The sequence below is a fragment of the Ptiloglossa arizonensis genome, chromosome 4, assembly GCF_051014685.1.
Source record: "Ptiloglossa arizonensis isolate GNS036 chromosome 4, iyPtiAriz1_principal, whole genome shotgun sequence".
NCBI lineage: Eukaryota > Metazoa > Arthropoda > Insecta > Hymenoptera > Colletidae > Ptiloglossa > Ptiloglossa arizonensis.
Genome location: NC_135051.1, coordinates 6,078,654 through 6,106,218, shown reverse-complemented (window position 1 = coordinate 6,106,218; position 27,565 = coordinate 6,078,654). Strand labels below are relative to the sequence as shown.

Genomic DNA, 27,565 nt, shown 5'->3' with positions numbered 1-27,565 from the left:
CCGTATCGATTCCATGGTCGTTCTTTCCAACTGAACGAATCACCCACGTCCGTAGGCTTCGTGATCGCCAATTAATTCGACATACGCGAATGGTTAACGCGTTGGACGCCCCGCGTCGCGACGCTCCGCTTCGGAACGCATTATCAGGGAAGCAAGTGTACGTCGGTTCCCACGTCGGAAGAGTTCGGGTGTCCTCGTGGTCGGCTCGTCGGTCCAAACGTCTCCGCGGTTCCCATTCACTCACACTGGTCCGCTCATTCGGTTTAGCATCTTTGCGCGAGGAGAGATTGGTAAGGAAGAGAGGTGCGCGATCGACACGTACGACGGTGACCACGGTGTGGTGGTTGTACGCGCGTGTGCAGTGCAGTGCAGGGGATCAGTCGTGCGTATGCGTGGCCGCGGTGTGTAGTCGAACTTAAAGCCGAAAGAGCGAGAAGAGCGCGCGAGTGTAGACAGAACGGCGGCGTTGAGCGCGGGCAAGCGGCTCGGCATTGGCAAGTACGATTAGCCGAAAACGCGCAGTCGCGCGTCGATCCTGTCGGGTGGGAGGTGATCAGCTGTGAGCACGCGAGGAGCGAAATGTTCGTCCTGCAGAGGTCTATATTGTGAGTACCAGAAATTTTTACGCAAAACCGGGTACGAGTAAAAAGGGGGACCCGATCGGTAGACACCGCGACTCGTCGTTCCATCGGTGCAATATAAGGGCACGCACGTGCGCGCCGATTACGATCAACGGGTGAAGCGGAGAAGGCCAGTGGGAATCGCACGAGAAGGGCCGTAGTAACCTAGCTTTTGCCGCAATGCAGTGCTGAAAATAGGAACGCGCTGAGAACCCGCCGATCGATATGAGGCCACGTTACTCTACATCAGTGGGACAGTGCCAAACTCGATCGTATCGCGCTCACGTTCAGGTGCATTGCAAAATTTCCCTCTTCCGGTACGTTCCTTTTTCCATCGGTCTTCTCCGTGGTACACGGGCCACCCGATCCCCGCACCGCCGTGAGAAAAGTGTCGTGACCGTTCCGTTTCATCCCTCCCCTCCCCGATATCGTCCTGTTTCGTCCTGTCTCGCAGGGCGTCGACCTTTACAAACGCGCCCATTGATTCTCTACGGTCGAAAAAATTCGAGGAAAAAGACGATCGGGTCTTCGTTGGAACTTTCCTGTCGCGGTTTACGACGATACGAAACCACGTTATTGATTCCCATTCGGCGCGCCTATCGTCGTAACGAGATTTTTTATTGATCGTGGGAGCTGCACGAAGCCACGTTACAAAGTATGTTTTTCAGTCACCGTTTCCACCGGTGTAGTTATATTTTCTTACACGAACACGCGTACACATGTGTGAAACACATCGGGTCTATTTTTGTAAGCACACGGTGTCGAGGGTTTTTGAAAAGATTCTTGGAAATTGACAATGTTGCGTTCCTCGCGTAACAACAAACCAAGTCGGAGAATTCGTTTAATTTTACCCTCGACTCGTTTCCATCGACTAAGTAGGATTTCTCGAAGCGATCTTCCAAGAAATAAAAAGCGCAGTCTGTATTTTCCAATTCACTTGTGCAATCTATATTCGAAACGTTGGATTGTTGCCTCTTCCCTTTAACATCGTTTTACAGAATACTCTTATTACCGTATTAATAACGCCCACTGTTTACATTGTATTACGGCTCCATTACCATACACGTTTACTAATTGCCGGTTTGGCAAATACGCCGTGCAAAACAAACCTTTATACAGTACGCTAATTTTATGATGCGTGTACATTACACGATCAAATTACCGTGTACACACTGTCTTGAAATAAGTGACATGAATCATTGGTACACACTAACCGAACGAAGGAGACGTACTTGAGCTTTCGTTGTCATTTACATTTAGAGTACGATGTTAAAAAAAAAAAAAAAAGAAAGAAAAAAATTAGAGATTTTCGTCCGATTTCGTCAAAGTTACGTCAATGTTAAATTCTTTTTTACCAGAAGAAAAGTACAGAGGAAATAAGTTCGATGAACTTGTACGGTTCTTTAAACGATGCAAGGTTGCTTGAAAATAGAAGGTATTCAAATTTAAGACGAAAAGTGTGATCGTTCGCAAGATGTCTCGTAAATATAGGGAAAAAACTCAAACATTACGGTCTCGACTTAAATGTTTAAAAATAACCAACTCCAATTCCAATTAAATTTATTACTCAAATACTTCGAATCGAGCGAAACTAAATATTTCATCGCGATTATAATTTTACTTCTTTAAATTTCGATGTTTCATTCGTCTCGAAATTGAAATTGAAAAATTATTTACCGTTTAGCAATTGTTGGATGAAAAATTCATTTCCAGATACGCGGTAGGTAACGTGATTCATCTTCAATCGTAATGCACGGTTTCTTTGTTGTTACGTGCACCGTTCGATGCAATTTTACATTGTCAGTGATTAATAATAGAAGCTTGTTCAATAACGCGCGCGTAACATGCCAAATCCTTTTTTCATCCATCGTGAAAAAAAATCTATAAAATTAATAGCATTCGTCACGTCTCCTGTCATTTCATGTCGGTAAAGTTCTATCGGTGCTTTACGTAACACGTTAAATCGAGTAACTTACATAATGCACTCTAAGCATGGATTTGTTAGTTCGAACGAAGGAAAGAAATTTTCTAATAGTTACAATGTAAGTTACGCCGATTAGCACGAAACGAAGTCAAGTTGAAGAAGTGGTACAAGAAAACGGTGTTTACTACTGCTTTTTGCTTCAATTAAGTCACGATATTCACGAACCCATTCAAAGATCAAAGTTATTACTTATTTGTGTCTTTCGGACAAATGATTTATTGCCTTAAAGAGTTTGCAAAAAAATAAGTTCGTTCGAACCACACGAGTTCAAATAGAATAGGTCTTTAGATCTTCTTCAACGAAAAAGTTATTAAACCACATCGAAGAGAAAGTGGTTATTTTAATGTAAAATTTATATTGATAATATAGTCGACATTTTACGTTTGCCTCGCAAATAGTACAACTAGTGAACAATTCGTGAATCGACAACGACAAGAACAGTATCGTAGCATTTACTATTCAGTTTGCGAATCTCGTTTGCATAAATATATTGTGAAACAGATGATGGATAAAATTGTTCTTAAATAACGAGAATTCGTGTTTCTACAATAACTGGTTCATACAATACGTGCTTCCGTATGGGAAGGTGACGTAATTTGTCGTCACGTAGCACTACCTATTCGACGAGAAAACCGTAATGATCAAGGCCACCATATGATAGGTGGCACACCTAATCGAACGAATTAGTTGCGTAAAGGGACGTCCTATTCGATCCCCACGAAAGCGACAACTTCGAACCAGATTTAATAACCATTCCAAGTAGAAAATTGCGGAACATTATTTAGAAATAATGTACGAAAATACATATAGGTCTCCTTCGGTGCAACGGAGTTGCATCACACTTAAATGCAACAATAATTCACCAAAATTGACCAATGACGTGACAATATATATATATATATATATATATTTTTTTTTTCGAACAAAATTATTCATACGAGGATGTTTTTCGGAGTTATTTCTTTAAATTTGGCCACATGCCACCGAAATAATAATAGATTACCCCGTTCTCATTCAGAAATGAAGTACATATGTACATATTGTTATCACATCTAGATGTCTTTGAAATACCTTTGTTTTCTAGATGTTACGCGTGTCGTGAAATTTGTTATTGTTGAATGGAATTGCCATTTATGAACCGGAAGCGGATCGAACAGATTCCCTGATATTATCAGACAGAAACACGTCATCAAACACAATCAATTGCAGTCAAGCATTTATTTCTCGTCTCTAGTTAGAACCAGATCAAACCGATAGTCATCTGTTCGACGTTATCAAGCTACCATACTATCCAACGTGACGAGTAATTGACAAATCCTGTTTAATTCGAGGGTCTGATAAAAAACACTCGATAAAAGTGTAATGCACTTTATTGGTATTTGCGAGATTATCGGTCACCGAAATCAAATTCAACATGGAAAATTATCGTTAAAATGTAACGACGATACTCCAAAAGAGTACCAACTCTTTTGGAGTATCGTCGTTACATTTTAACGATAATTCAGTTTGATAGTTGACAGTTTCAGTTGATAGTAATTCTTTTACTTAGTAATATATTTTACTACCGCCAAATAAATAATAAATAAACAAAGACTAATGGCTCTTAACAAGCACCAGTGGTCTTAAAGACGATTGGCGGTACTATAATATACACATTGTTAATTCGTGTAACTTCGTTGCGTAGATTAATTTTTATTTATTAAAAATATTTCATACATTGAAGCAAGTGTAAGTGAGGTGACGTGAACAGGTTTATATGTCCCCCATAGTCTCCCTCCAGACAATAATTCTGCAACGTGGTGTAGGTCACATTTTAAATGCAGTTTGATTGCACTGCATTGCAATCGCAAGACTCGTTTTCACGCATCGCGATAACAACCGTACAGACGCAATTGCATTTTTGTTTGTATAAATATTTCCTAGTACTCGAACAGACATTCGAAGACGTGGATCATAAAGAAGAAGTATTTTTTTCTAAAAATAACGTTCAATGCAACGTTTTGAACGATGTTCTCCGGATATCAGGAAATCGTGTAAAATTAATTTACAATCGACAATTAAAGGTTGAACGTATTAGGTGAACCGAAACCCGAGCCTAGTTTAACCGCTAAACCATCTCAATTGAAATAATTTTAATATCACAGGTATTTGAGAAACCAACAGTACAAACACGATCTTCATTGATTAATACCTCATAAACTAGTTAATGTTGATTCAAATGCTCAAACGTGAGTCAAATATTGTCCGGTTTGCTATCTACCTACGATGTTTCATTAAACCCGGTGCGTAATAGAGGCCATAGACGAAACAATTTGTAGTAGGATAAGTTATACAACTGGGGTCAATACGAGTGTTTGAATGATATTTGTCAAATACACGAGGTTGTTGTACAACTTGTCGCACGGAACAATTGTGTTAGATAACAATACAGCGCCGTCATAAAATACAGTCTAATACAGGTTCGATGAGCGACAAATGTGTGCCATTCAGCGACCATTTTGCACATTCTGTACAATTTGAAACAGAAGTCTTTAACATTGTAAAGTAAAACTCGGTTTTCGAGGGATAAAATCGGGCCAGTTTACTCCGAAACGGGGTAAGTAGCGATTTTTATCTCGAACTGAGGTTCAACGAAAAAAGATGGAAAGATAGAACAACCAAGCGACCAAGTCTTGCATTGCATGAATTTTATCAAAGAAAATTTTTTTCATGTATTTCGTTATACATTTTTCAGATCATTGTCAATGGATTGACGAACTTTTCTCTTTTAAAATATCTTTTACGATACATTATTGAAATTGCTTGCTGAGCACTTTCAATTAAGTATAATTAAAAATAGTCCAAAGAGGATCGTTAATAACGCTTCGTATAATCTTCTTGGCAGAGGTGAACAAGTTGGGGGTAAATAATAGCGATGAACTTTTGAAACATTCACGTCCTTCCCTATACCTCAAATGAAGCCGAAACGCGAATGAAGTATGCCAAATGAAAATATTTAGAGCGCCAAATGCACTTGCATCATTTTTATTCCTTTTACGTAACCTGTATCTGTTACTAAATACCTGTATAATGAGAAATGTAATTTATAAACACGTCCACTCGAAAATATCGTATCTATTTCGTTACGTTCTTCGTTCACTTTTATTTTACGACTTTCGCACACCAAGATGCAACGTACGCTTACAACGAATATATAATTATCGTGTGGCAGGTATCGAGTTATCGACGTGCTAAACTTCTCTTGTTGCATTACCTTCGAAATATCTTTAATCGATACGAACCCTCTCTTCAAGTTCTCAATGCCACGACGCTTTTGTTCTCGTAGGGCAACACGTCGAATAAATTGTCTAAGAATAATGCAATGAATTAACTTTTTAGAGTTTTCTTTAAATATGAATATCACAACGAATTAAAATGATTATGCAGCTGAGAATTTAAATAACGAAACTTGCTCGTGTGATTAGTAAAATAACAGTAGAAGAAGAGTAGTTCTTTATTTCGAGACTCTATTCATTTATTATCTCTATTACTTTATTAGCATTATACTAACTGAGCATTCAAGGTTATTGTAAGACTATTTATCCCTACCAGTGTTTAGCTACCTATATCGTGCAAATATGCAGTAATACACTTTCTGCCTTTCAAAGAAGAAAGCAAACCAACGTAACATAAAAGTGAAAGTACAGCTTAAGATTAATCATAATCTGAATACTAATCTTGGGCGAGTAATTGCATTCAATTTTGCATACAAAACGATACATGGAAAACATACCGATGCACCTTGTTTACCGATCTTATAGATGACTCGTATTACTTTTTATTCGTACAAGATCACCAACACGCCTTCCTTTATTTATAAATCTTATCTCAGAGATATTCCGATTACTCAACATTGTAATGATTGTTTTATCTTTCAAGGGAACTAATTAAATACTTTCAGATCGACAGGTAATTATTACTTTCGAGATGAGATAATTTGAACAGATTTCTTGTAAAGAGTACGTCGAAACATGTTGTTCACAATATTTACTTTCGTTTCTTAAATACGTCAATGAACGTATTATTTAAATCAATGTTTCGGGCCTGGTACGAAGACTCTCTGAACAATTTCGTGTAATTTATAAAATTTGATTTAAAAATATAAATAAAAGAAACTTCGATTACGATATATATCGCAAAGTAATTAGAAGGTGGAGAAAGAACAAGGAAAAATACGAATTGTAATTGAAGGTCGTAACGATAAAACTTTGTTTTTATATTCTATTACCACGAGTATAGTAATGCGATCCTCGTTGTGTTTACTCGTGTGTTATTTAAATTTCTTACAAGGAAAGATTTCATTTCCTCAATAATACATTCTGAGTTTTCACGAAATAGCATGCCAACAAAATTACCACCGTTGCAATTTGTTGCTTCGCGGTTCTATTGAATAAGAAAACGATTTTCTACTAATTTTTATATCACAGAACTCGCATATCGCTACAAATAAATAGATATTTCAGACCGTTAATGTTTAAGACCTCTTCACTTACGAATAAGGTTCTCCAAAATAACAATTTACTTTACGAAAGATAAAAACGACAAAAATTATAATTAATAACACATTGCCACAATGAGCAGATTTTTCATGTACGAATTATCTGCTCCGGTCTATGTACAAATGTACGTAGTATATTTTCTTTTCAATTTTTTGGAGCGTGGGCATCCTTGAACGAGTTTTGACATCACTGTTGTAAAATATTCAACGTCATCGTTCGTCAACGTTTCATTGATTTCCGCGTATCTAGAAACGTATACACCTGCAACAAGTGTTTCTACGAAAGAGATTGTCGTTCACGATACGTCAAGATCAGTGACGAGTGAGTCATGTTTCGTAGATACCGTTAATCGCAATTTCACTGAAATGAGTTTCGACCGTTTCTCACGCGGAGTGTCTCTTATTAAACTTTCCACAAATGACTCACTCGGTTGAATGCACTAATTGGCATGTATCTCGGTTGAGGGTCTGTAAACTGGTAAATATTTGGACGTTGAATACAATTTTGCAACTTAGTTAGAAACTGGAGCACGTACTCGTAGATCTACGATAATCGTTCTTATATTACAGTAAAAGCTTTCGCACGATGCTCCCCTTTTTCGAGAAAACGATCAAATTCTAACAATCAAAGTTTGCTCCGTCTCAAAGAGCAAGTTTCTCATCCGTCTTCGTCCAGATCGAAAAAATCTGAAAAAATGTCTCGCAACGAAGAAATGCGACGAGATAATGTTCACTTCTGACACGCATCTGCCATCTAGCAGCTTGTTGTCGAATTTAATATACATATGTCAAGATCATTACATGCTTTCTTGAAGACCAACACGTGCTCGTATCTGGAATTTTATTGAAATATATGGATCTAACCGTAGACCAATTCTCCTTTGAACTAACCGAGAGACAATTCCCGTTAAAGGGGCATTTAGAGTCGCTATAAATACGTCACAAGGGCAAATACTAGAGGAGGTTGCAGTTTATCTTTCGCAACCGATACTCAGTCGCGTGAAATTCTATCGAGACTCGGATTATCGTACGCTGTTAATAATTTCGTTGAGAATGCAAACAACCATAGATAGAATTTTATACAATGAAATCGGTAATTATTTATAGTAACGATGACTTCGTCGATTTCAATGACCTTGAAGTATCTAACGTTAGCGTATAATATTTTAAATAGTGCAAAGTTTCCTCTCGTGGCTAAATATAGATAATGTCGACCGGTCTCGGAAGACTTTAACGCGTCTAGAGAAAATGTATCGTTAGCAAAATTAATTTCGCAAAAATACTTTGGTGATCCGAGTGATATTGTCCTCTAGTCGGTAGATAACTTTTCGGTACGAAGAAAAAAAAAAATACATTTGCGGGCACCCAGGAAAAGTATCGCTTAACAAACTACTCTGGTGTGTCTCAAGTGCACCGTTACATAATATTTGCTCTATTCGCTATACATGCTTCCTAAGTGAAAAATTTCACCTATTCGAAACAAATACGAATATTATCTGGGAGGCAATAAACCACCTAGTTGTATGTTTATTCAACTACCTGGTTGTACGTTTATTCAACTACCTAGAATACATATTTGAATCTTCGACGTTTCTCAAAATGCAAGTAATAAAATGTCCTAACAAGGGCCCAGAATCATGAGAGTCGAAACGTCGATGATAAAAATATACATACGTTCTCGATGGTCCGATAAATTTAACATTCACGTCGTCAAAAATTATTCACTTCTTTTTATTCGTTATTCGTGTACGACAAAACAATGTATTTTCGTAGCATTATTCGATTTATGGAAAACGATGAATTAACGACTTGAACGAATAATTCATTTTTTTTACTGTGCACGTTAGATCAACCAGCAGCAGGAATTGTGCAGGATCATGGACGCGGATCCTCCCAGCCTCGCACCCTGCTGTGAAGGATGTTCAGCAGAGAGACATCCACGAGGTGACCGGGGACATCATACCGATCAATATGGTGAAAGGTATTGGTCATTTAAGGGATCCCCGACTTAACAAGGTACGTACTAATTAAATCTTCCTTGTTGCAACGCGTTAAATTGTACAAGGTGTAAGTATGGCCGAAATTGATTGTAAGGAGCACCAGGGGGCCAACGAAATGTCCTCGTTAGAAGTATTACTCACTGTATCAGTGATGGGTTAAAGTATACTATTTTTTTTTTTTTTTAGTACTCAATAACTTGGTCGAAAGATACATTCGAAGAACAAAAGAAATAATAGGAAGAGTATACTATTTTTTCTTTTTTTAATTCTCAATAACTTGGTCAGAAGATACATTTAAAGAACAAAAGAAATAATAGAGAGACTCTACTATTCTTTTTTTCCAATTCTCAATAACTTGGTCAGAAGATACATTTAAAGAACAAAAGAAATAAATGGTAGACGTTAAAAAAATGAACACTTGCATCCAAATTAAAATCATTTTGGTGCATTTCTGTCATAGTTTTGCCAAGATTTTCAAACCTACCAATTTTTCAAACGAGAAATCTCAGATACATTGTACTGGAGTCTGATACGCGCTTAGTATGAAAAACATTCAGTGTTGGACACTTTTGTACAGGGTTTGGCGTTCACTCTTCAAGAAAGGATATCCTTGGGTATACACGGTCTGCAGCCTCCGAGATTTAAAACTCAGGACGAACAGCTGGCTCTGTGTAAGGCTTCGGTTATGAAATACACCGAGGATTTAAATCGGTATCTTTACCTCGTGGAATTGCAGGTAAAGTGGCGTAAACCTGTTCAGATGATCGTGATAAAATACAAAATTGCAAAAGTATATTGCTGAGAAACGTTATCGTGTTAATTGTAAAAAAAAACCGCTTGTCTATTACAGGAAAGAAACGAGAGATTATTTTTTCGTCTACTGAGCGAGAATATCGAGCAAATGATGCCGATTGTTTATACTCCTACCGTTGGATTGGCCTGTCAGAAGTTCGGCGTTATTTATCGTAGACCTCGTGGATTATTTATTACGATATACGACAAAGGTCACATTTACGAGATCCTGAATAACTGGTTCGTATTTAAAAAATCCCAATTAAATTTCTCCCCTCGATTTTACTCGAAATTTATTCGGCAAGTTCGTCAATAGAGTTAAGCGACTTTGAAATATTCATTGTCAAATCGTCGTATGTAGTTGTCGAACGATCGTTAGAAAACGTGTAAAACATTACGTCTAACTCTGTACAAGCAAGATCTCACTGTAACTACACAGTCTAAATATTTGTGAAAAGTAGGACACATGTGCTGACACATGTACTCTTAACACAATTTCCGGTATCACGAGCCGAGATAAAAAAGCAGCTGTCGTATAAAAATTCAACGGACAAACTTTGAATAACTGTATTTTATATACTGTATCAGTGTTGAAGGGAAATCTTTGAAACGTTTTAAACCCTGTTCAACAAATATAAACTGATTTTATTCGAATTAAAAAGAACGTCTCGTTCAATTTTTCCAACAACAACCAAAGAAACACTTCGATCTTCTAGATACGAATAATCCTCGAGAAGAAAAATACGAGGAATACAACAGCTGTTTATTGTAGATCAACAATTCAGATAAACGTGTTCTTTTCTTAGGTTTGAGCTCGTAGCGTGAGATTACAACGCAGCGAATGTGCCGTGTAATGTTAAGATAAAATTCTTCGATGTTGCATTCTCGAGATCGTAAAAGAAACACGCGTTAAAAGCTCGGGTTTCTCGGACGAGTTGCATAGAATGCAAAGAAAAAAAAAAGAAACAATTTACACGATTAACGTGGAGGTTTGTTTTCAATTCTAGGCCCGAGCAAGCGGTTCGCGCGATCTGCGTGACGGACGGAGAGAGGATTCTTGGTCTCGGCGATCTGGGAGCATGCGGAATGGGAATTCCAGTAGGAAAATTGGCTCTTTATACAGCTCTGGCTGGTATTAAGCCGCACCAATGCCTACCAATTACCATTGACGTAGGCACGAATAACGAACAGCTCAGAAACGATCCGCATTATATCGGTTTGAACAAACCAAGGAGCCAAGGCGGAGAATACGATGAATTGATCGATGAGTTTATGGCTGCTTGCGTGAAGAAATACGGTCAAAACGTTCTTATACAAGTACGTTCGTAAAGGAGGCTAGACTCTTCCTTGCCTTAGAATTTCAACTCTTGGTTACTTTCAACGAGCACGCCTTTATTGAAGCTTGAAAATGTAACTTCAGATGGGATAGAAATTAATTATTCTTCGCGCAAAGAAAATTATTATTTTTTTTCTATTATTGATAAAAACTATAATACAGTACTTGTTCACTGTAAAGTATTTTCCATGTTTTCATTAATAAAAATAATAGTATGGTGCTTATCAGGTGTTCAACGATATTGGAAGAATCTGGGACTCTCCGAGAATCCCAATATCATTCAACATCTGGTAAGCACTGTATTATTATTCCTATCGATAAAAACGTGGAAAATACTTCTGTCCATGGACGTAAACTACTATTTTAGATTATATTTTCATTCGTTACCAAAGACTATCAGGACACTGCTCTCGAGAACTAATTAAGAGAATTTTGTTGCCTGAGATTTGATTCTTTCGAATAAACACTTTGCGTCTGCGAATAATTACAGTTCGAGGACTTTGGAAACCACAATGCTTTCCGATTCTTGGACAAATACCGTGACAAGTATTGTACATTTAACGACGATATACAAGGCACCGCTGCGGTCGCGGTCGCTGGAATATTAGCTTCGAAGAGGATTACGAAGAAATCGATGTCCGATAATAAGTTCGTCTTCTTAGGTGCTGGGGAGGTACGTGGCATCTTTCGTAACAGAAAATTACAAAGCTAGCAGTGTTCTATCTTGTTCATCGTCGAATCTCTTTTTAAATTTCTTTATTCGATTACAGGCGGCTATTGGAATAGCCGATCTCTGTGTGAAAGCATTAGAGGCTGACGGTTGTACCGAAGCTGAGGCTCGTAACAATATCTGGATGATGGATATTGACGGGCTGCTGGTTAAAAGTCGACCAGAGGGTAACTTGGACGGTCACAAGATCTGGTACGCGAAGGACCACAAGGTGATGAAATCGTTGATCGATGTTGTGAAAGAAGTGAAACCCTCTGTTTTAATTGGTGCGTAATCCTTTATTCATTGACAACCATCGATTCTGTCTAAAGTAGAAATGTTCAAATAGGTGCGTCGGCGGCAGCGGGAGCATTTACTCCTGAAGTCTTGAAAGAAATGGCCAAGAACAACGAAAGACCGCTGATCTTTGCGCTAAGCAATCCGACCAGCAAAGCCGAGTGTACGGCTCAGCAGGCTTACGACTACACGGATGTACAAAAATTATTTATATACATATTATAGATTTCTTTTGGTCTTGGAAAAACTCTAGTTACACTCCGGTTATACCTCCGATCGTAATTAATATTTAGGAAATTTATCGAATAAATTTAACTCTCGAGCTTCGTTTGGTATTCTAATATTATTTTAGTTCTTCGTAAATAACGAACGATAGCTATCAGTTGCGTGATTGAAAATTGTGGCAGGGATTAGATTCTAGAGTAAAACGAAATTTGGTGAGTTACTGACAGCGTTAAAACAAAAAAGATTTATTTTCTTCAGGGAAGATGCATCTTCTCGTCGGGATCTCCGTTCGGCGAGGTGAAATACAAAGGCAAAACCTACAAGCCAGGACAAGGGAACAACGCGTACATATTCCCTGGAATTGCATTGGGGGTCATCGCGACTGGGTGTCATCACATCACCGAAGATTTGTTCCTGATTTCTGCCCAAGTAGTTGCCGATCACGTGAAAGACGAACATCTTGAGATGGGTAGCCTGTACCCACCATTGCGTACCATTCGTGAATGTTCGATAGATATCGCTATCCGAATTGCCGATTACGCATACGCGAAAAGTAGGTTCTTGAACAATTTTACTTCACGAATGAAATACTATAATCCTTGTATCGTTTGCACGATCCCGGTGTGGGATACAGAAGAAATAATTGCACTTTAACAATGCAGGAGAAAAGATTGCAGTTCGTCTTGGAAAATGTGTCTAAAACGTTCTAATTTTCAGCTGGATTGGCAAGTGAATATCCGGAGCCGAAAGACAAACGGAAATTTATTGTGAGTAAAATGTATGATGCAAACTATGACAGTCCACTGCCTAAAATATATGACTGGCCGGGCGATTATGCTAAACCTCGTGTGCTACCAGCGGAGTAAGTATTTCAACATTTCCACAAACCAATAAATGACCAAAGTTCCCCATAGCATTTATGACTTCGCCATAGAAACATCCCTAAATAGAAGAAAGCGTTTTAGCAACAATTTACAGAATTGAACAAGTGACATGTAGTCAGATAGAGAGTAACAGCAACCTGTTTTAGAATCCACTTAGAAAAGCAATAATTTATAAATGGAATAGTGAGTTTAGAGGCAAATCAAATTGCGGTGATACCACAATCGACAATAGTTATAGCTTCCGTGAATATTTTAACATTGCACATAGCTTCTTTATTTTTATTTCTCTCTCTCTCTCTCTCTCTCTCTCTCTCTCTCTCTCTCTCTCTCTCTCTTTCTTTCTCTCTCGTTTCTTTTGCAGTGACACAAGCACGCAGTTCTACATTGCTTAATTTTTTTAGGAAGACTATTGGTATTCCTTACAAAATAATAATAGCACTTGTAAAGTAAATTTCTGCAGCAGCTGTAACGCAACGCATCTATCCTTGAATGCTATATTCTGCTCTAGTATTGTTTGTATATCGATATTGTCTTCCTCTACAGAGAACAAAATTTCAATTATTCATTGAGATAAAAAAATTAATCAATAAAAATATAATACAAGAATCGATAAAAAGATAAAATATTTTTTCTCTGCAGATTGAGACTCTTATAGAATAACTGTTTGCTTTAAAGACTGTAGTACCATTATTTACCAGTAACAGCATCATTATTTACTAGTTTTATCATCGGTTTGTTTCTTTTCGGTGATTGACTTCGGTGCAGGTAGCTGAAGCTTTAATTAATTTTTTTCAGAGAGACTGTAGAAATCCGCCACGATTTAAAACATCTGTAGCGGATTTCGTCGAGCGGGATATTCAAAGGCTATCATTATTACCATTATCGATAAAAAATATCGCTGTGTCCTGAATTGAAAGTTTAAGACAGGTCGTGGCAAATACAGACAACAGTACTGTTTTACACAGTTTTAGCTGTAAGGATTATTACTCTGTCAGTGATTAATGCCAGTGCTTTTACGATGTAACTTGCACGAAGTGTTAAAGCACGAAACAAAACGATGAAGTAGTACTATTACTACAGCATCGTATGTCGCAGTAAGCTAACATTGCAGTATTTTAATGTCCTCCTTTCCATCCCTATACGCAATACAGTATTAGGATTGCTAGTTTATCGCTCAGACTGGTAATTAACCATTGAAAGTATTTAAAGAAAGTTTATAGAATTGTTGTCCACTTACACTCTACAATTATGTTTTACCAAACAGGTAGAAGAAACTGTAACGTTCCTTTGTGGATTGAAACACTTAATAATTTTACATTGTATGAATAATTTAATACTAGAAAATGTTCTAATGAAGTTCTAATGAGAATTTTCCTAAACAATCAGAAATATCACGTACGAAAGCACATTTTACTTTTTTACATTTATTTTGTTTCTTGGAACACATTTTTCTTTGAAATTTTGCTTTGCAAAAGTAACGCCCTTCTTATATAAAAATAAACTCCTCATTGTACGTTTAAGATTTCCCTATCTGGATGACCTCTATTGAAACCTGAAGCACCTAATCCTACCCTCCAAGATCGCTTCGTGTAATTCTACCAGTCATAACCTCTATCATGCTTTTACTTTGCGATGTTTTATATCTATATACACTATTTCTGAATACATATTTTTTTAAGAACTGGAATAAAGATTGTTAAAAACTATTCGTAACAAAGAAGTTGCGCGAAACGACTGTCTTTTTGCAATTTGTTACAAATATATCTTATTATTTTAATAATTGGCATTCACTTTCAGTCAGTACTGTCTTACTTATTTTACCTTTTTTCGTATACAGAATATCTCGTAATTCTTGATGCAATTAAAAGGTGATTAGTTCCTTGTATAGAAATAAGTTGCGAAATAAAATTTCTTTATACAAGATCTTCGTTGAGAAATCGATATAAAGACTACGAAATTTAAACTCATACGATTAATCAAAATTTTAGTATTCATAAATACGTTATATTAAATTGTTTTTTCAAAACTAAATCTTGTATAAAAACAAAATGTTCTTCGCTTTTGACTTACCTTTATACGAAGAATTACCCACCTTTCGATTATGTATCGAGTTTCGAGATATCCTGTGAATATCGATCGAGTGATCGGTTACATAAAAACTGTTTTCAAATTTGTTTATGAAACTTTTGCGACTGAACATGCGTAAAATCATGTGTGAAAAGTACCTCAATTCCGTAAAAGATACCGATGTATCATAAAATATTTTATCTTCATAAATATTAATACGATTACGTGTTTGTTCCTAAAATGTTCCCTGTCTTCGTGTTCATCGAACGATTAGAGGACATTGTCGAACAATTCTATAGAAATAAAACGACACGAACTATTTTTATCGACCTGAAAAGTGTCTATATTTCGCGGGAGTGAGTGTCGAAAACACCCCGTCTCCCCTTCCTTGGCTGTTAATATTTCAATCTAGATTAATATAAACAATGTACTCTGATGTCTCGCATGCTGTCTAATAACTAATTCTGAGAAACCTTAGAAAACTGGTACACGTATCCAATGTGCTTGTTGTGTGTCGCAATGTAATTAATCATTAATTAGTAAGAATGCCGGTTATTGAATCTGGATTATACACATATACATAAGGATGTTTGATGCCACGAACTTGGTTGTTTACTTTGATTACGTAGACGTTAAAACAATGGCCAGTTTAACCAAGCGACGCAAATCAGAGTATTAGTATCATTAGTTCCCGATAGATGGACGTTCGGCGGTAATGAAAACTGATGTACTCTCATGCTGATTTTATTTCATGGATGTACGTGCACGTAGACCTCAGTATACCTTCACGAAAGTCGCTTGGTTGAACGAGAAAACTAGTGAAGTATTATGTTATTACTAACCGTGTTCTTCTCCCAACAGATTATGACGTGTTGGCGAGTCTAAATACAAGACGACTACTCTGACGTATACACACTCGTTTTAAGTTAATTGTATCGAATTGCGAAGCTAAATGTCTTGTAACGTGGTCACATCCATAACTTTAGGAAACAGAAATGTTATCGTGAAACGTGTGAGGGAATTGACGGTTTTAATTTCAAATTCTTTGCTCGTTGATATTCGGTACTTATTTATTGATAATTTAATGTCGTAATTGTATTTTGTGACAACGTATTCGGTACGTAGTCCATTCGTTAATTCCGAGATTCAAAGCTCGTAATCCGTTTCCATGGTAACTATTTATTTTATTTATTTATCAACTGTACTCTTACGTGCCATTTTAAGTTGGACAAGTATTATTGCTGCACAGGAAACGAGATATATCACGAAATCAAGGAGTTTTCGTGAACCCCTATAAAGAGAAATTAGCAAATAGTTTATTACTTATAGCAGTATTGTCTACGGGTATATTAACTATTGTCACGTTGTTGTGTGCACCCTATACAAATACAATATGGCGCATAGAGGAGATAAAACCGTCTAAAATCTCCACCTGCGAACAACACTAGCTCGATAATCATGTCGCAGTTACGTATGACAGGTCATTAAACGTACGTATTAAATAATTATGTCGAAAGAAGATGAACATTCAAATTGAAAATGTTCTCATCACAGAAATATATCCCATTAGATGTATTAGGTAAGGCCACGCAAGTTATCGCACCATTTGTTCAATTTATTAACGTACCAGTAAATATAATGATCAGGAAAAGCAGTACAACATTGTAAAAGCCATATATTTTGTACCATATTGTAATTGTCACTCTTACGTTAAGTAAATATACAAAATGAAAATTGTGTCAGAAGGTTCCTATATGTTACGTGAAATAGAAACTTTGATCGACAACATCGATTAGATTATAATTATTGCGGCACCATGGATGTAAAAAAACATCCATTTTATGAACTGTTTGAATTCACATTATCTATGTCTACTTGCATACAAACCGTGTCACGGATGTACGAGTGAGGAAAGAACGTGGGTTGTTATTCAAACATAAGCGTTCATTCATTAGAATTTGTTACTGGGCGTATAAATTATACATTAAGGCTATGAATAAATGTTAAGTCAGGATTGTTACTGTCTTCATTTATTTCATTATACTCCTTTCGTACTACGATTTTTACGAAGAGACTTCAATGAAGCGCGAAAAGAATTATAATATTAGGTTTATTTAACAAAACTTTATGAAAGTGATTCAACTATATACATACTTATAAAAAGTATTTTCGTTATTGTTTTCATCCTTTATCCCATTTACACGTGTAAAATTTATCTGCTTAACAGATCTCAACAAGTTTCAGCCGTGATATAAAATGCAAATAGCACCAATGAATTTTGATGAATTCATTTTGTACTGCTGTAATTTGTCCCGAACACATCAATCTGCCATCTGAGTTGCAGTACTTAAAGTAGATTTTCAAGTACTATTTCTTTCTATACGAGTTGGAATCATCTTATGAATAATAGCGTGAAATGTATTGTCCATGAAAGAGACACATTGTAGATAAACGTTGCCAAATGTGTTTTTCATTGCTCATTAGAGGGTGAAATTTAGTTGGTTACTTTTAATCCAGATCCCTAATCAGGACCTAAATGTGCCAAAGTACAAGTATACGAAATTCAACCCTTCCAAAGACCTGACACTCAAGCGTGCTACTGTCTTAACATCTTGCTACATTTATGAAGACCACTGCATCTCTTCCATTGAAAATATGCTATATTTATTTTAGGCACTAATTGTCAGAAACGTTTGGTTCATAATCATCATCATCATCGTCATCCTCCAAGTCCAAATCATCAAGATTTTGAAATAGACTCTCATCTACCTTAACAGCATCTCCTAAGAATTAAAAAATCCACAATATATTTTTCTTACTTAGCTTCAATACCTTGACTTAAAGTAAATAAATTATATATTCAAAGTGATACCATCATCTAAGAATTTAAGGTCAGACTGATCCAATGTTCTATCTGTCATAAATAATTCTCTGCCTGTTAATTTTTTTCCTTCGCGTTCAGCTATTTCTCTTCGTTTTGTGTATCCCATTTCTTCATCAAATTTTTCTTTCCAACTTAAAAATGTTTCTACCGTGACTCGAGTTCCTTCAAACTTTTTCTAAGGTAACAAAAGCAATGTCAATTTTATTTCTATGTGCTCTCAAAGGTTAAATTGTACGTTAAACTTATCATCTTACCCTTTCTGCTTCTTCTTCTTCCTCACGTTTCTTTGCTGCTGATTCTTGTCTATTTAATTTAATTTCATCCCATTCTACATTAAGCCACTCTTGAGCAGCACTAACTAATGTGAATACCATAACCATTCCAAGATTTTTATTCATTTCATATATCAAATGTTCCTTTAACTTTTCGGCACTTCCATTTTCGAAATTTTCTTCTTCTTCAATCGATATAAGAAGTGGCTCATCTGGATACTTTGCAGTGTATGTAAATTCTAAACGACAACTAAGACCATTCCCAGTTTCTGGCTCGTACTCTTCTGTCTTAATAGGTATTGCAAATATATAAAATGGTTCCGTAACTAAAACTATAAGAAATTTTTGATTAAAATATTTGTAGAATTGAAATTAATAACGATAATTAACACAAATTTGTTACTTTACTATACGAACAATTTGAACGCGATTATTGAGAAGATAGTAATATGTTTATATTGAAAAAACAAATTTATAGGTTAGATGCTAATGCATACTTTCCAATTCTCCACAGTAGATCGATTCCAAAGCCGCGATCTCAATGTATTGTTCGTCTTTATAATCCATTGTGTTTGGAATAAAACTAATATGTTAAAAGTTTCTTACGTTACAGATCTAATTTATAACTTTGAACAAATTACAGGAAATCATGTTATAACCCTGACTGCAGCGGCGACCAGTGTTGAAAGTAATGCGGTATATTGCACACGCGCATAAAATGTTCATAAATTTAGATCTAAAGCCGTTGTCACTTGCAAGCAATATCATGTGATATTGCAATCTTTGTATTTTAATCACCAATCACATCTTGTATTTCAAAATGAACAAATTTTTAGGATTTTTCAATCAATCGATAAGAATAATCATTGTGTAAATGTATGTTTGTGAACAGATGTAATATCCTTTTTATTTATTACGGTGCTGATAAAAGTTTATCAAATATTTCGAACGAACAAAAAGGGAGATGGATTAACGAAGACATTGTATCGCATAAAGTGTAAATACTTGTATAATAGGAAAAATAAATTTATTAATTACGTACTCGTATTTACATCTTAAAGAGAAACGTTAAAACTTACAATCGTAATGTTAAGATAAAAACTGTATAATTATTATTTCCATATGTACAGGTATGGTCAATGCTATATTGACCAAATATAATATAGTCTAAATATAAGAAAAACTGATCTCTTTTTTCCTTTCTTTAGTAAATTATTTATTTATTAAAAATTACATTTCATTATTACAATTTTGTATGTCCACTCCCTTTCAGTGTGTACAGTTTTTATATAAATTAACATTTGAATGTCTACCGAAATTGCCGATAATTGTATTTTTCTATTAAGAAATGATCTTAAAAATTATATTAGGAAAAATTTCATTATATTGAAAACTGATCAAATATTTCGAGTAGAAACAGAAATAATTCTATTTTTGTTTAAAAGGCACTACAGCTTGAATTCTTCAAAAATATAGAACTTCTATTCTTGCGTATGGCTAAAGAACAATAATCGGACACAATGGTGGCAATAAATTTTTACTATTTATCAAACATTGACTTCACAACGAAACTACGCGCAGTTACGGAATCCGCCGAGAAGAAATTTATATGTGGGTCAAAAACAAAGAAAATAGGTGGTTCTTTTTGGTTGCTCTTGTTCCTTGTTCTACTTTTAAAAAATTGGACAACATTGTCTGATTATCTAATTTGCGAAATAAATTTGAAAACTTCTTTTGTATTAATATTTTCATATTATATTTCTTTGAACGAATGATCGTTACCTTTGTTAATGACCTGAAATAAGTAACGAAGTTATATAGAAGTTATAACAGAAGCCATTATTGTTAATTATCCAGTTATATTCGTGTTTCATTAATTAGATCTTATTGGACAGATTTTTTACGGTAATATAAAATCCGAATTACAAACAGTAAAGTATCATTTTAATATTCTACAAATTTATGTACGACTTTCATTATTTATGTATGCATTGTAAAGTGTTCACGGAAGAGGCTGCAGCAATTTTAAACAATCAAAAATGAGCAAACATCAAAATGCAGTTTGTTAGAACATGAAATTATAGGTTGCAATTTATTAATTGCGGTGCATTTTGACATTTTGTTACGATGAGAACATGTTACTCTCTTTGTGCACGAAGAGAGTGAATCCTGAAATAGAACATACCTTAATTGACTTGTCAATTTAGATCTGATAACAGGAATATTTATGGAGACACGACATGAAAAAAAAGAAGTCAATTTTTAAAGATTATAAGGTCACCTTCAATTCCTCAATTCAAAAATGATGTTTTATTTTGAAAATATTAAATTCTTAAATTAAATTTTCGAAATATTGGTCTGAATAAATATTAGTTTGCTATCGTTATTTGCCTCACGTGGAACATGTTAAAAATAAACTACAAAAAAAAAAAGTATAAAACTACCGTCGATTTAGTAATTCCTCCGCGATTCGAAAAACATTTTTATGTATTACTATCTGAAATAGCAAATAAAAATGTAGAATACACGATCGTTGAACATTCCCGTTCGAATTTATAATAATATAACGGTATGAATAAATTGCGGAAAAATTGAAATAAAAATAATTACTAATAATTACTCTCATAATAAAAAAGTGTACATCAATCTGAATTCTATTCTTATCGAAACGCAGAATGTAATTTAAAATTTGTAGTTATAGAAATACATTCCTTTTTCGAATGTTTTATCAAGATCGTCTACTTGGTCCTTTCGTGACAATGATTTGGGTTACTGGAAACTTCCGGGTTGAATATTCATTTTGTAGAGGTAACGTGATGACCAATACGAGTGTTTAACACACGCACGATAAATCAATTTTGATCAATTTTCACTTTCTTACCATATCACAGGTCACAGTTGTACTTCACCGTAGAGTCAAAAATATTTTAAAGCTTATATTCGAATAATACTTTTTGAATAAGAAATAGTATTACATTTGACATTTGAATAGTAATATCTGAAGAGTAATATTCGAGTAGTAATACTCCAGAATAATATTCGAGTAGCAATACCCCCAGAATAATATTCGAGTAGCAATACCCCCAGAATAACATTCGAGTAGCAATACTCCTAGAATAATATTCGAGTGGCAATACTCCCAGAATAATATTTGAATAGTAATACCCCCAGAATAATATTCGAGTAGTAATACCCCAGAATAATATTCGAGTAGTAATACCCTCAGAATAACATTTGAGTAGCAATACCCCCAGAATAATATTGGAGTAGCAATACTCCCAGAATAATATTCGAGTAGCAATACCCTCAGAATAATATTCAAGTGGTAATACCCCCAGAACAATATTCGAGTAGTAAGTACCTAATAATCGAATAGTAATCTTCGGTAGGTAATATTGAAAGAATGATACTCGAACAGTAGATAACGTTTCAAGAACGATACCAGAATAGTAATACTCTGCTAACGTTCGATCGAACAGTAGATAATATTCGAGCAGTGATATTCGCGCGACAATATCGTAGCAGTGACGCTCGTACGATATCCGAACACTGGACCGTAACGGGTCCGTTGCTGCTGCTGCTGCTAAATATTTAAATAAAAAATTTCGCGTACAGTTCCCCGTCCGTAATTCGTACGTAGGAGCGAAAACGCGCGAGAACTCGTGAAACTCGGGGATTTAACACGAGCCGGGGCCGTCAGGTGGCCGGTAGAGCAAGCAAGCGCGAAACGCAATCAATATCGCTCGCAGAACGCGAGGAACGGTGCCTCGTGCGTGGCAGCTCCGGCCGAGCTTTCAGTCGGACGTACGGTCGCGACGAAAGCTCATCCGAGGCTCACTCGTTCGCGCGCGTCCTGCCGCATCGCAACCGTTATCGTCGCGAGGCTGCTCCGGGGGTGGTGAAGAGGTACCGTAGTAGCTGGGCGACAAAATGGCGACCGCGATACCAAACAAATGACCTCCGTGTGATAAAAAAAAAAAGCTCGGCCGCAAGCTCGCCCCGGTGATACGAAACGCACCGACGTGGACACGGCGCGGTGTTCTCGACCGGTTATCCGTGAACGTCTCAGTTCAACGGGAACCGTTGATACCTCGGATGCGTGTACGCGGCCCGCATCTAGGACACTGGGTCGCCGCTCTTGTCACGCATTCGCGACCGCGAGAGGTGTATCTCGCGATAACGCAAGGAGCGGTGACGCGCGACCGACCGGGTAAAACGTCGCGCGAAATAACTCGTCCCGACGATCGAAACACCATGGTCGCGTGACTCAACGCGGACCTAGGATTACGGGGAAGAAGAAGAGGAAGAAGAAGATTTTCAAGATTTTTCGTTCGATCGTCGACCGGCGATCCACGACTGGCCGCGACCACTAGGCTAATGGTACTCGAGGCCACGGTGCGGTTACACGCTTCTTAGCTGAATGACGATCGCGATCGGTCGCCTTCCGGTTTCGATGGCTTGACGAACATCCCAAACGGCTGCCGCGATCCGAGTTACCATGCATTTGCATTTCGAAAAGAACAACAATGCCAAGTGCGACTGCAACATCCTCTCGCTCAGCTGGATGGGCAAGGTACCGGACGAGTCGCCGGAGGTAGGTGATCACGCTCTTTCGAGAGGTTAGCCACGGAGCACGTCATTCACGGAACAGCATGCTATTAGATTTGTACCTGGAGAGACGAGGAGAATGTCCCTGGATGGTGTCCAGGTGTTCTTTTTTATCATGGTTGAACTTTTTTCGCGCCGTTACACGAAAATACGATCCTTCGAGAGGGATTTCTATCGATGTGGACACACACTCGGGGACATTCCTCGTAAATACTTGTAGTGTAATTTTCAATGTCGGAGGACCGGAGGTAATGCTCTTGGACAGGGTTCCGAGTTTTGGGTTAAGATTGTTTAGATATTAGTTAAAATTCCTAGGGTTCTTGCACGAGAACTCAATTTGTGGGCGGAGAGATTGATTCTCTTATCGTGATAACTCGGAGGTATTCTTTATAAGCTCTGTATAGTCTTCTATGTATACTTAATTACTAATAAATAGTAATTAAGAATATTATAAGAATAAATAAGAATAAAGAGAAACTCTTGAAAGGGATTTAGATTTTTCAGTTATATTTGTTTCTCTTGGATAGGGTTCAGAGTTTTCGGTTAAGATTGTTTAGATATTAGTTAAAATTCCTAGAGTTCTTGCACGAGTACTCAATTTATGGGCGGAGAGATTGATTCTCTTATCGTGATAACTCGGAGGTATTCTTTATAAGCTCCCTATACTCTTCTATGTACACCATAGACTTAAAGAGAATAAATAGTAATTAAGAATGTTATAAGAATAAATAAGAATAAAGAAAAACTCTTAAAAGGGATTTAGATTTTTCAGTTATATTTGTTTCTCTTGGATAGGGTTCAGAGGTTTCGGTTAAGATTGTTTAGATATTAGTTAAAATTCCTAGGGTTCTTGCACGAGTACTCAATTTATGGGTGGAGAGATTGATTCTCTTATCGTGATAATGCAGAGGTATTTAGTCGCAATTTTCCATGTACACCGCAGACTTGAAAAGAATACTCTTGAAAGTAATTTAGATTTTTTAGTTACATTTGTTTACTATTTACTGTTTACTGTAGCTATTACTCGCAATTTCTAGTATCCTTGCAAGTTCATGGGCATGTAGACAGATCTCTCTCTCTCTCTCATTGTGAAGACACTCAGGCAAGGGTATTCTTTGCATCTTCAATTTTTTAAATACACCATGGAGCTACAAGGAACGCCCTTGAATGGGACTCAAAGTTTTTAGTTAAAGTTGTTTTCTTATTGGGTACAATTTCTATACCTCTTGCAGGAAAAATTCAACGTGTAAGCGAAGAGATTGATTCCTCTCGATCTCGAAAAGTTTCTAGTTAAAGTTGTTTTATTATTGGGTACAATTTCTACGCCTCTTGCAGGAAAAATTCAACGTGTAAGCGAAGAGATTGATTCCTCTCGATCTCGAAAAGTTTCTAGTTGTTTTATTACTGGGTACAATTTCTACGCCTCTTGCAGGAAAGTGCAACGTGTAAGCGAAGAGATTAATTCCTCTCGATCGTTCACAGGGACATTCTTCGAAGCTCCGTACAGTAGCACAGTAATTTCTCAATCATATCGAAAAAAAAGAGAGAAAGAGAGAGAGAGAGAGAGAGAGAGAGAGAGAGAGAGAGAATGTCTGTGAATGGAATTGAAATTCAACGATCAGAATTTTTGACGAAGGTTACTTCGCTATTGATCGGGATTTCATATCGCGTAGTAAAAGTGACTAATGGCATTGCTATCGTGGAAACGCATTATACAGCAAAGGGACGAATATCTCGTACCGTGAACATTACTCAGGGGCATTCTTTACAGCTCCGTGCAGTAGCATCGTAATTTTCCAAGTATAACCGTAGAGTCGAGGAGAGTGCCTCTGAATAGAATTCAGATTCAACGATCAGAATTTCCGACAAAGGTTACGTCGCCATTGATCACGATTTCATATCGCGTAAAAGCGACCAATAGCGTTACTACAACGAAAACGCATTTTATCAACGAAAAGACGGATCCACCTAACTCGCTCGACTCATTTCTCCCCCGGTGGAATCGTTCGGTGCATATGCAACCTTCGCGAGCGTGATGCATGTTCGTAACGTATCGCAAAAACGTGAAAATTTTCTCGAAAAACTTTTGAAAAATAATATTTGTAAGAATTGGATTCAAAGAATGATCCAATATCGAGATGTTACGCGTGTATACTTACACGAGTGCGGTCGTTGAAAGGTTAGGGGCATTCTTGTAGCTGTTGCAGTCGTATACCGAGTAGCGAGAATGCATCGCGATCGATTCAGGTTCCTTGTTTGGAAATTCGATCGATCGTAAAGATAAGCTTTCCTACCGGCTGTGGCACATTACCTCATCGACGTTCTCAAACGTTGGGCACATGCACAATGGCATAACCGAGCCAATAATACTTGCGCGACGCGATAAAGTCGCGTTAGAGGTAAATCACGAAACGTCGACTGACGTGATCGCCAACGTGGGGGATGGTGAGACACGGGGGGACGGTGTAACACAGGAGGGTGCCACTCGCTCGTTTCTTTCCCCGGTTCTTTTTTCGGTTAATTTTTAGATCGTCGAGACGAGAGTCGGTTATTTTAGAAACACCGACGGCGAGCAGGATCGAAAGTGTCGCTCCACGCCACGGTGCGCGTCATAGAAACCGTAGACAATGCAGTCCTGGAGCGTCGAACGTGCTCGTCGAATGCAACTGGAGCAGTTGATACCGGCCGTGCATTATGCACTATCTACACCTGATGAGAAAAGTGACCTGAAAACTACGTACGGGGGGGCTAGTGGAAATTTACGTTCGAGATCGAACGTTTTGCATTTGAGGACCATCGTTTTCTCAAATGTTGTTTATTGTCTTGTTTGTACGGACGATGCACTTGTCTCGTTTGTACGTACAGTGCACAAATTTTGGGGTGTGTCTTTTTGGGGACGATTGAAAATCCAATCACGAGATAATTGAACAAAAATTTTTGTACGTTCTCTTGAAACGTAATTGTACCTGTGCGAACAGGACTCAAGTTGTGTCGAGTCTTAACAATTGTCCGTGAAACGACGTCAAACACGAGAATACTCCTTTACGAGTGTTTTCTAAGTATAGAAATTTGAAGTTTTTTTTAGTTCTTTTTTTTCAATCTTCTCAAAGTTTCAGGAACAAGGAATGTTCGAAGAACTGCTGTTCGAAAAATTGTCGAAAATTCGTAAAACTGAACAAAGTTACAGAGCTTTGACCCGATGTCTGTGCTTTAATGCAGTTCGTCGAAGCTTTAAAGCCGTTTCTTTCGAAGTAACATTTTTCAAACTGGCGGCCACGATATCTCGAAATGTACTTAACCGATTGGCTTCAAACTTTGCACACACACGAAGCATATACCTACCTATCGTACGATTATTCTTCTACATTACAAACTTATACAGTTATCGCACAATAAAAGCGTAAAATCGGTAAAAAGAAGTCCAACGTGTTGCTTCCAAGGCTTTCCACTTTCCTTCGAAGATTTCTTTACTTCAAAAAACCGTATCTGCTCGAATCGTGCACACTATCGAATAGCTTTTTTGTTTTTTTTTTTATTTCCTCGAATACGATAAATCGTAGCTCGAGAGTGTGCAGTTGTTAATCGATGAAATGTGTAACAGGATGTATATATCGTACGCGAAACCAACTTAAATTCTCTAGACTACCCGCTTAATTATGACGCATGACGCTCTGCGACACGCGCTAGAATAATGCTCGAGCGTCAGCCGAGAAGATGCGCTGTCCGTGGAAACGTCGAATCAATTAGCCGTGTTCCGTGTGAACAGGTCGACTCGTCATTTTGAGCCACGGCTGGCATCGAATGCACGGTATGAAATTAACGACACTTCGATGCGTTCATCCGGCATTCGATACGGTTTGGCACACACGTGCAAATTGTCACGTACTCGGTTGTTAGTCGAGCGTTATGCTTTTCAACGAAGTGTCTTCCAAAAAGCATCTGAGCGAACACGATTGTGCTTCTTTGTAAAATCGTCACTCGTTTTCAATTTAACAATCACCGCTCTCGTTGGAGAAGAATGGGGTAGTTTGTCGGGGTTTTCGGGGAAATTTGTGACAATTTAAACGAACGCAAAGTGGATTAAAACGTGTGCTCGTGGGTAGTGACGATGAGCGAACATCGATACAAATACGAAGTGTGAAACGAAATTGAATAATAGAGGTCGTGACCAGTATTATTTTTATTGTGTTTTATACTCTGTATTTAACTTTATTCGGATCAAGGAAAATTAAAAAGTATGCTTGTGGATAGTAACGATAAACGAATACTAATTTAAATACAAAGTGTGAAAGGAAATTGAATAACAGAGTTCGTGACCAGTATTATTTTTATTGTGTTTTATACTCTGTA

The 27,565-nt window shown here is 37.1% G+C and overlaps 3 protein-coding genes across 6 annotated transcripts in view; 2 read left to right on the top strand and 1 right to left on the bottom strand.

Annotated features, from left to right (window-relative positions):
- The first annotated feature begins 289 nt into the window (after positions 1-289).
- On the top strand, positions 290-17,469 carry LOC143145286 (NADP-dependent malic enzyme). Of its 3 annotated transcripts, XR_012991646.1 has the most exons (12): positions 290-605; positions 8,989-9,157; positions 9,719-9,877; positions 9,992-10,173; positions 10,941-11,250; positions 11,760-11,942; positions 12,040-12,265; positions 12,328-12,470; positions 12,759-13,053; positions 13,218-13,362; positions 14,180-14,357; positions 16,313-17,469. XR_012991646.1 is itself a non-coding variant. In XM_076308513.1 (11 exons), exons 1-11 carry the CDS (start codon positions 580-582, stop codon positions 16,317-16,319), a joined length of 1,845 nt encoding a protein of 614 aa, XP_076164628.1. In that variant the 5' UTR covers positions 290-579; the 3' UTR covers positions 16,320-17,469. The 3 variants fall into 3 exon arrangements, 2 of the variants coding, with proteins under 2 accessions (XP_076164628.1, XP_076164627.1); XM_076308513.1 differs by lacking the exon at positions 14,180-14,357; XM_076308512.1 differs by having other exon boundaries at positions 14,180-17,469.
- Positions 17,057-19,315, bottom strand: LOC143145287 (RWD domain-containing protein 1). Its single transcript, XM_076308514.1, has 4 exons — positions 19,105-19,315; positions 18,590-18,939; positions 18,324-18,510; positions 17,057-18,234 (listed from the first exon to the last, which is right to left on the bottom strand). The coding sequence occupies exons 1-4, from the start codon at positions 19,172-19,174 to the stop codon at positions 18,128-18,130; spliced, it is 714 nt and encodes a 237-aa protein (XP_076164629.1). The 5' UTR covers positions 19,175-19,315; the 3' UTR covers positions 17,057-18,127.
- Positions 19,316-22,424: 3,109 nt separating this feature from the next.
- Tusp (WD40 superfamily protein Tusp) overlaps positions 22,425-27,565 on the top strand; it is a 77,345-nt gene continuing 72,204 nt past the window's right edge. For both annotated transcript variants that reach the window (XM_076309567.1, XM_076309565.1), the window contains exon 1: positions 22,425-23,201. In XM_076309567.1, the coding sequence (XP_076165682.1) occupies positions 23,106-23,201 (96 nt within the window). In that variant the 5' untranslated portion in view covers positions 22,425-23,105. The remainder of the gene's footprint in view (positions 23,202-27,565) is intronic.

Bases quoted from the DNA above. Each gene is read 5' to 3' on its own strand.
- LOC143145286 (XM_076308512.1), top strand. From the start codon at position 580: ATGTTCGTCCTGCAGAGGTCTATATT. The intron at 11,943-12,039 runs GTACGTGGCATC...ATTCGATTACAG, and splicing joins TCTTCTTAGGTGCTGGGGAG to GCGGCTATTGGAATAGCCGA. The intron at 13,363-14,179 runs GTAAGTATTTCA...AATTTTTTTCAG, and splicing joins CCTCGTGTGCTACCAGCGGA to AGAGACTGTAGAAATCCGCC.
- LOC143145287 (XM_076308514.1), bottom strand. From the start codon at position 19,174: ATGGATTATAAAGACGAACAATACATTGAGATCGCGGCTTTGGAATCG. The intron at 18,940-19,104 runs GTATGCATTAGC...AATTTCTTATAG, and splicing joins CTACTGTGGAGAATTGGAAA to TTTTAGTTACGGAACCATTT. The intron at 18,511-18,589 runs GTAAGATGATAA...TTGTTACCTTAG, and splicing joins AAGAAGAAGAAGCAGAAAGG to AAAAAGTTTGAAGGAACTCG.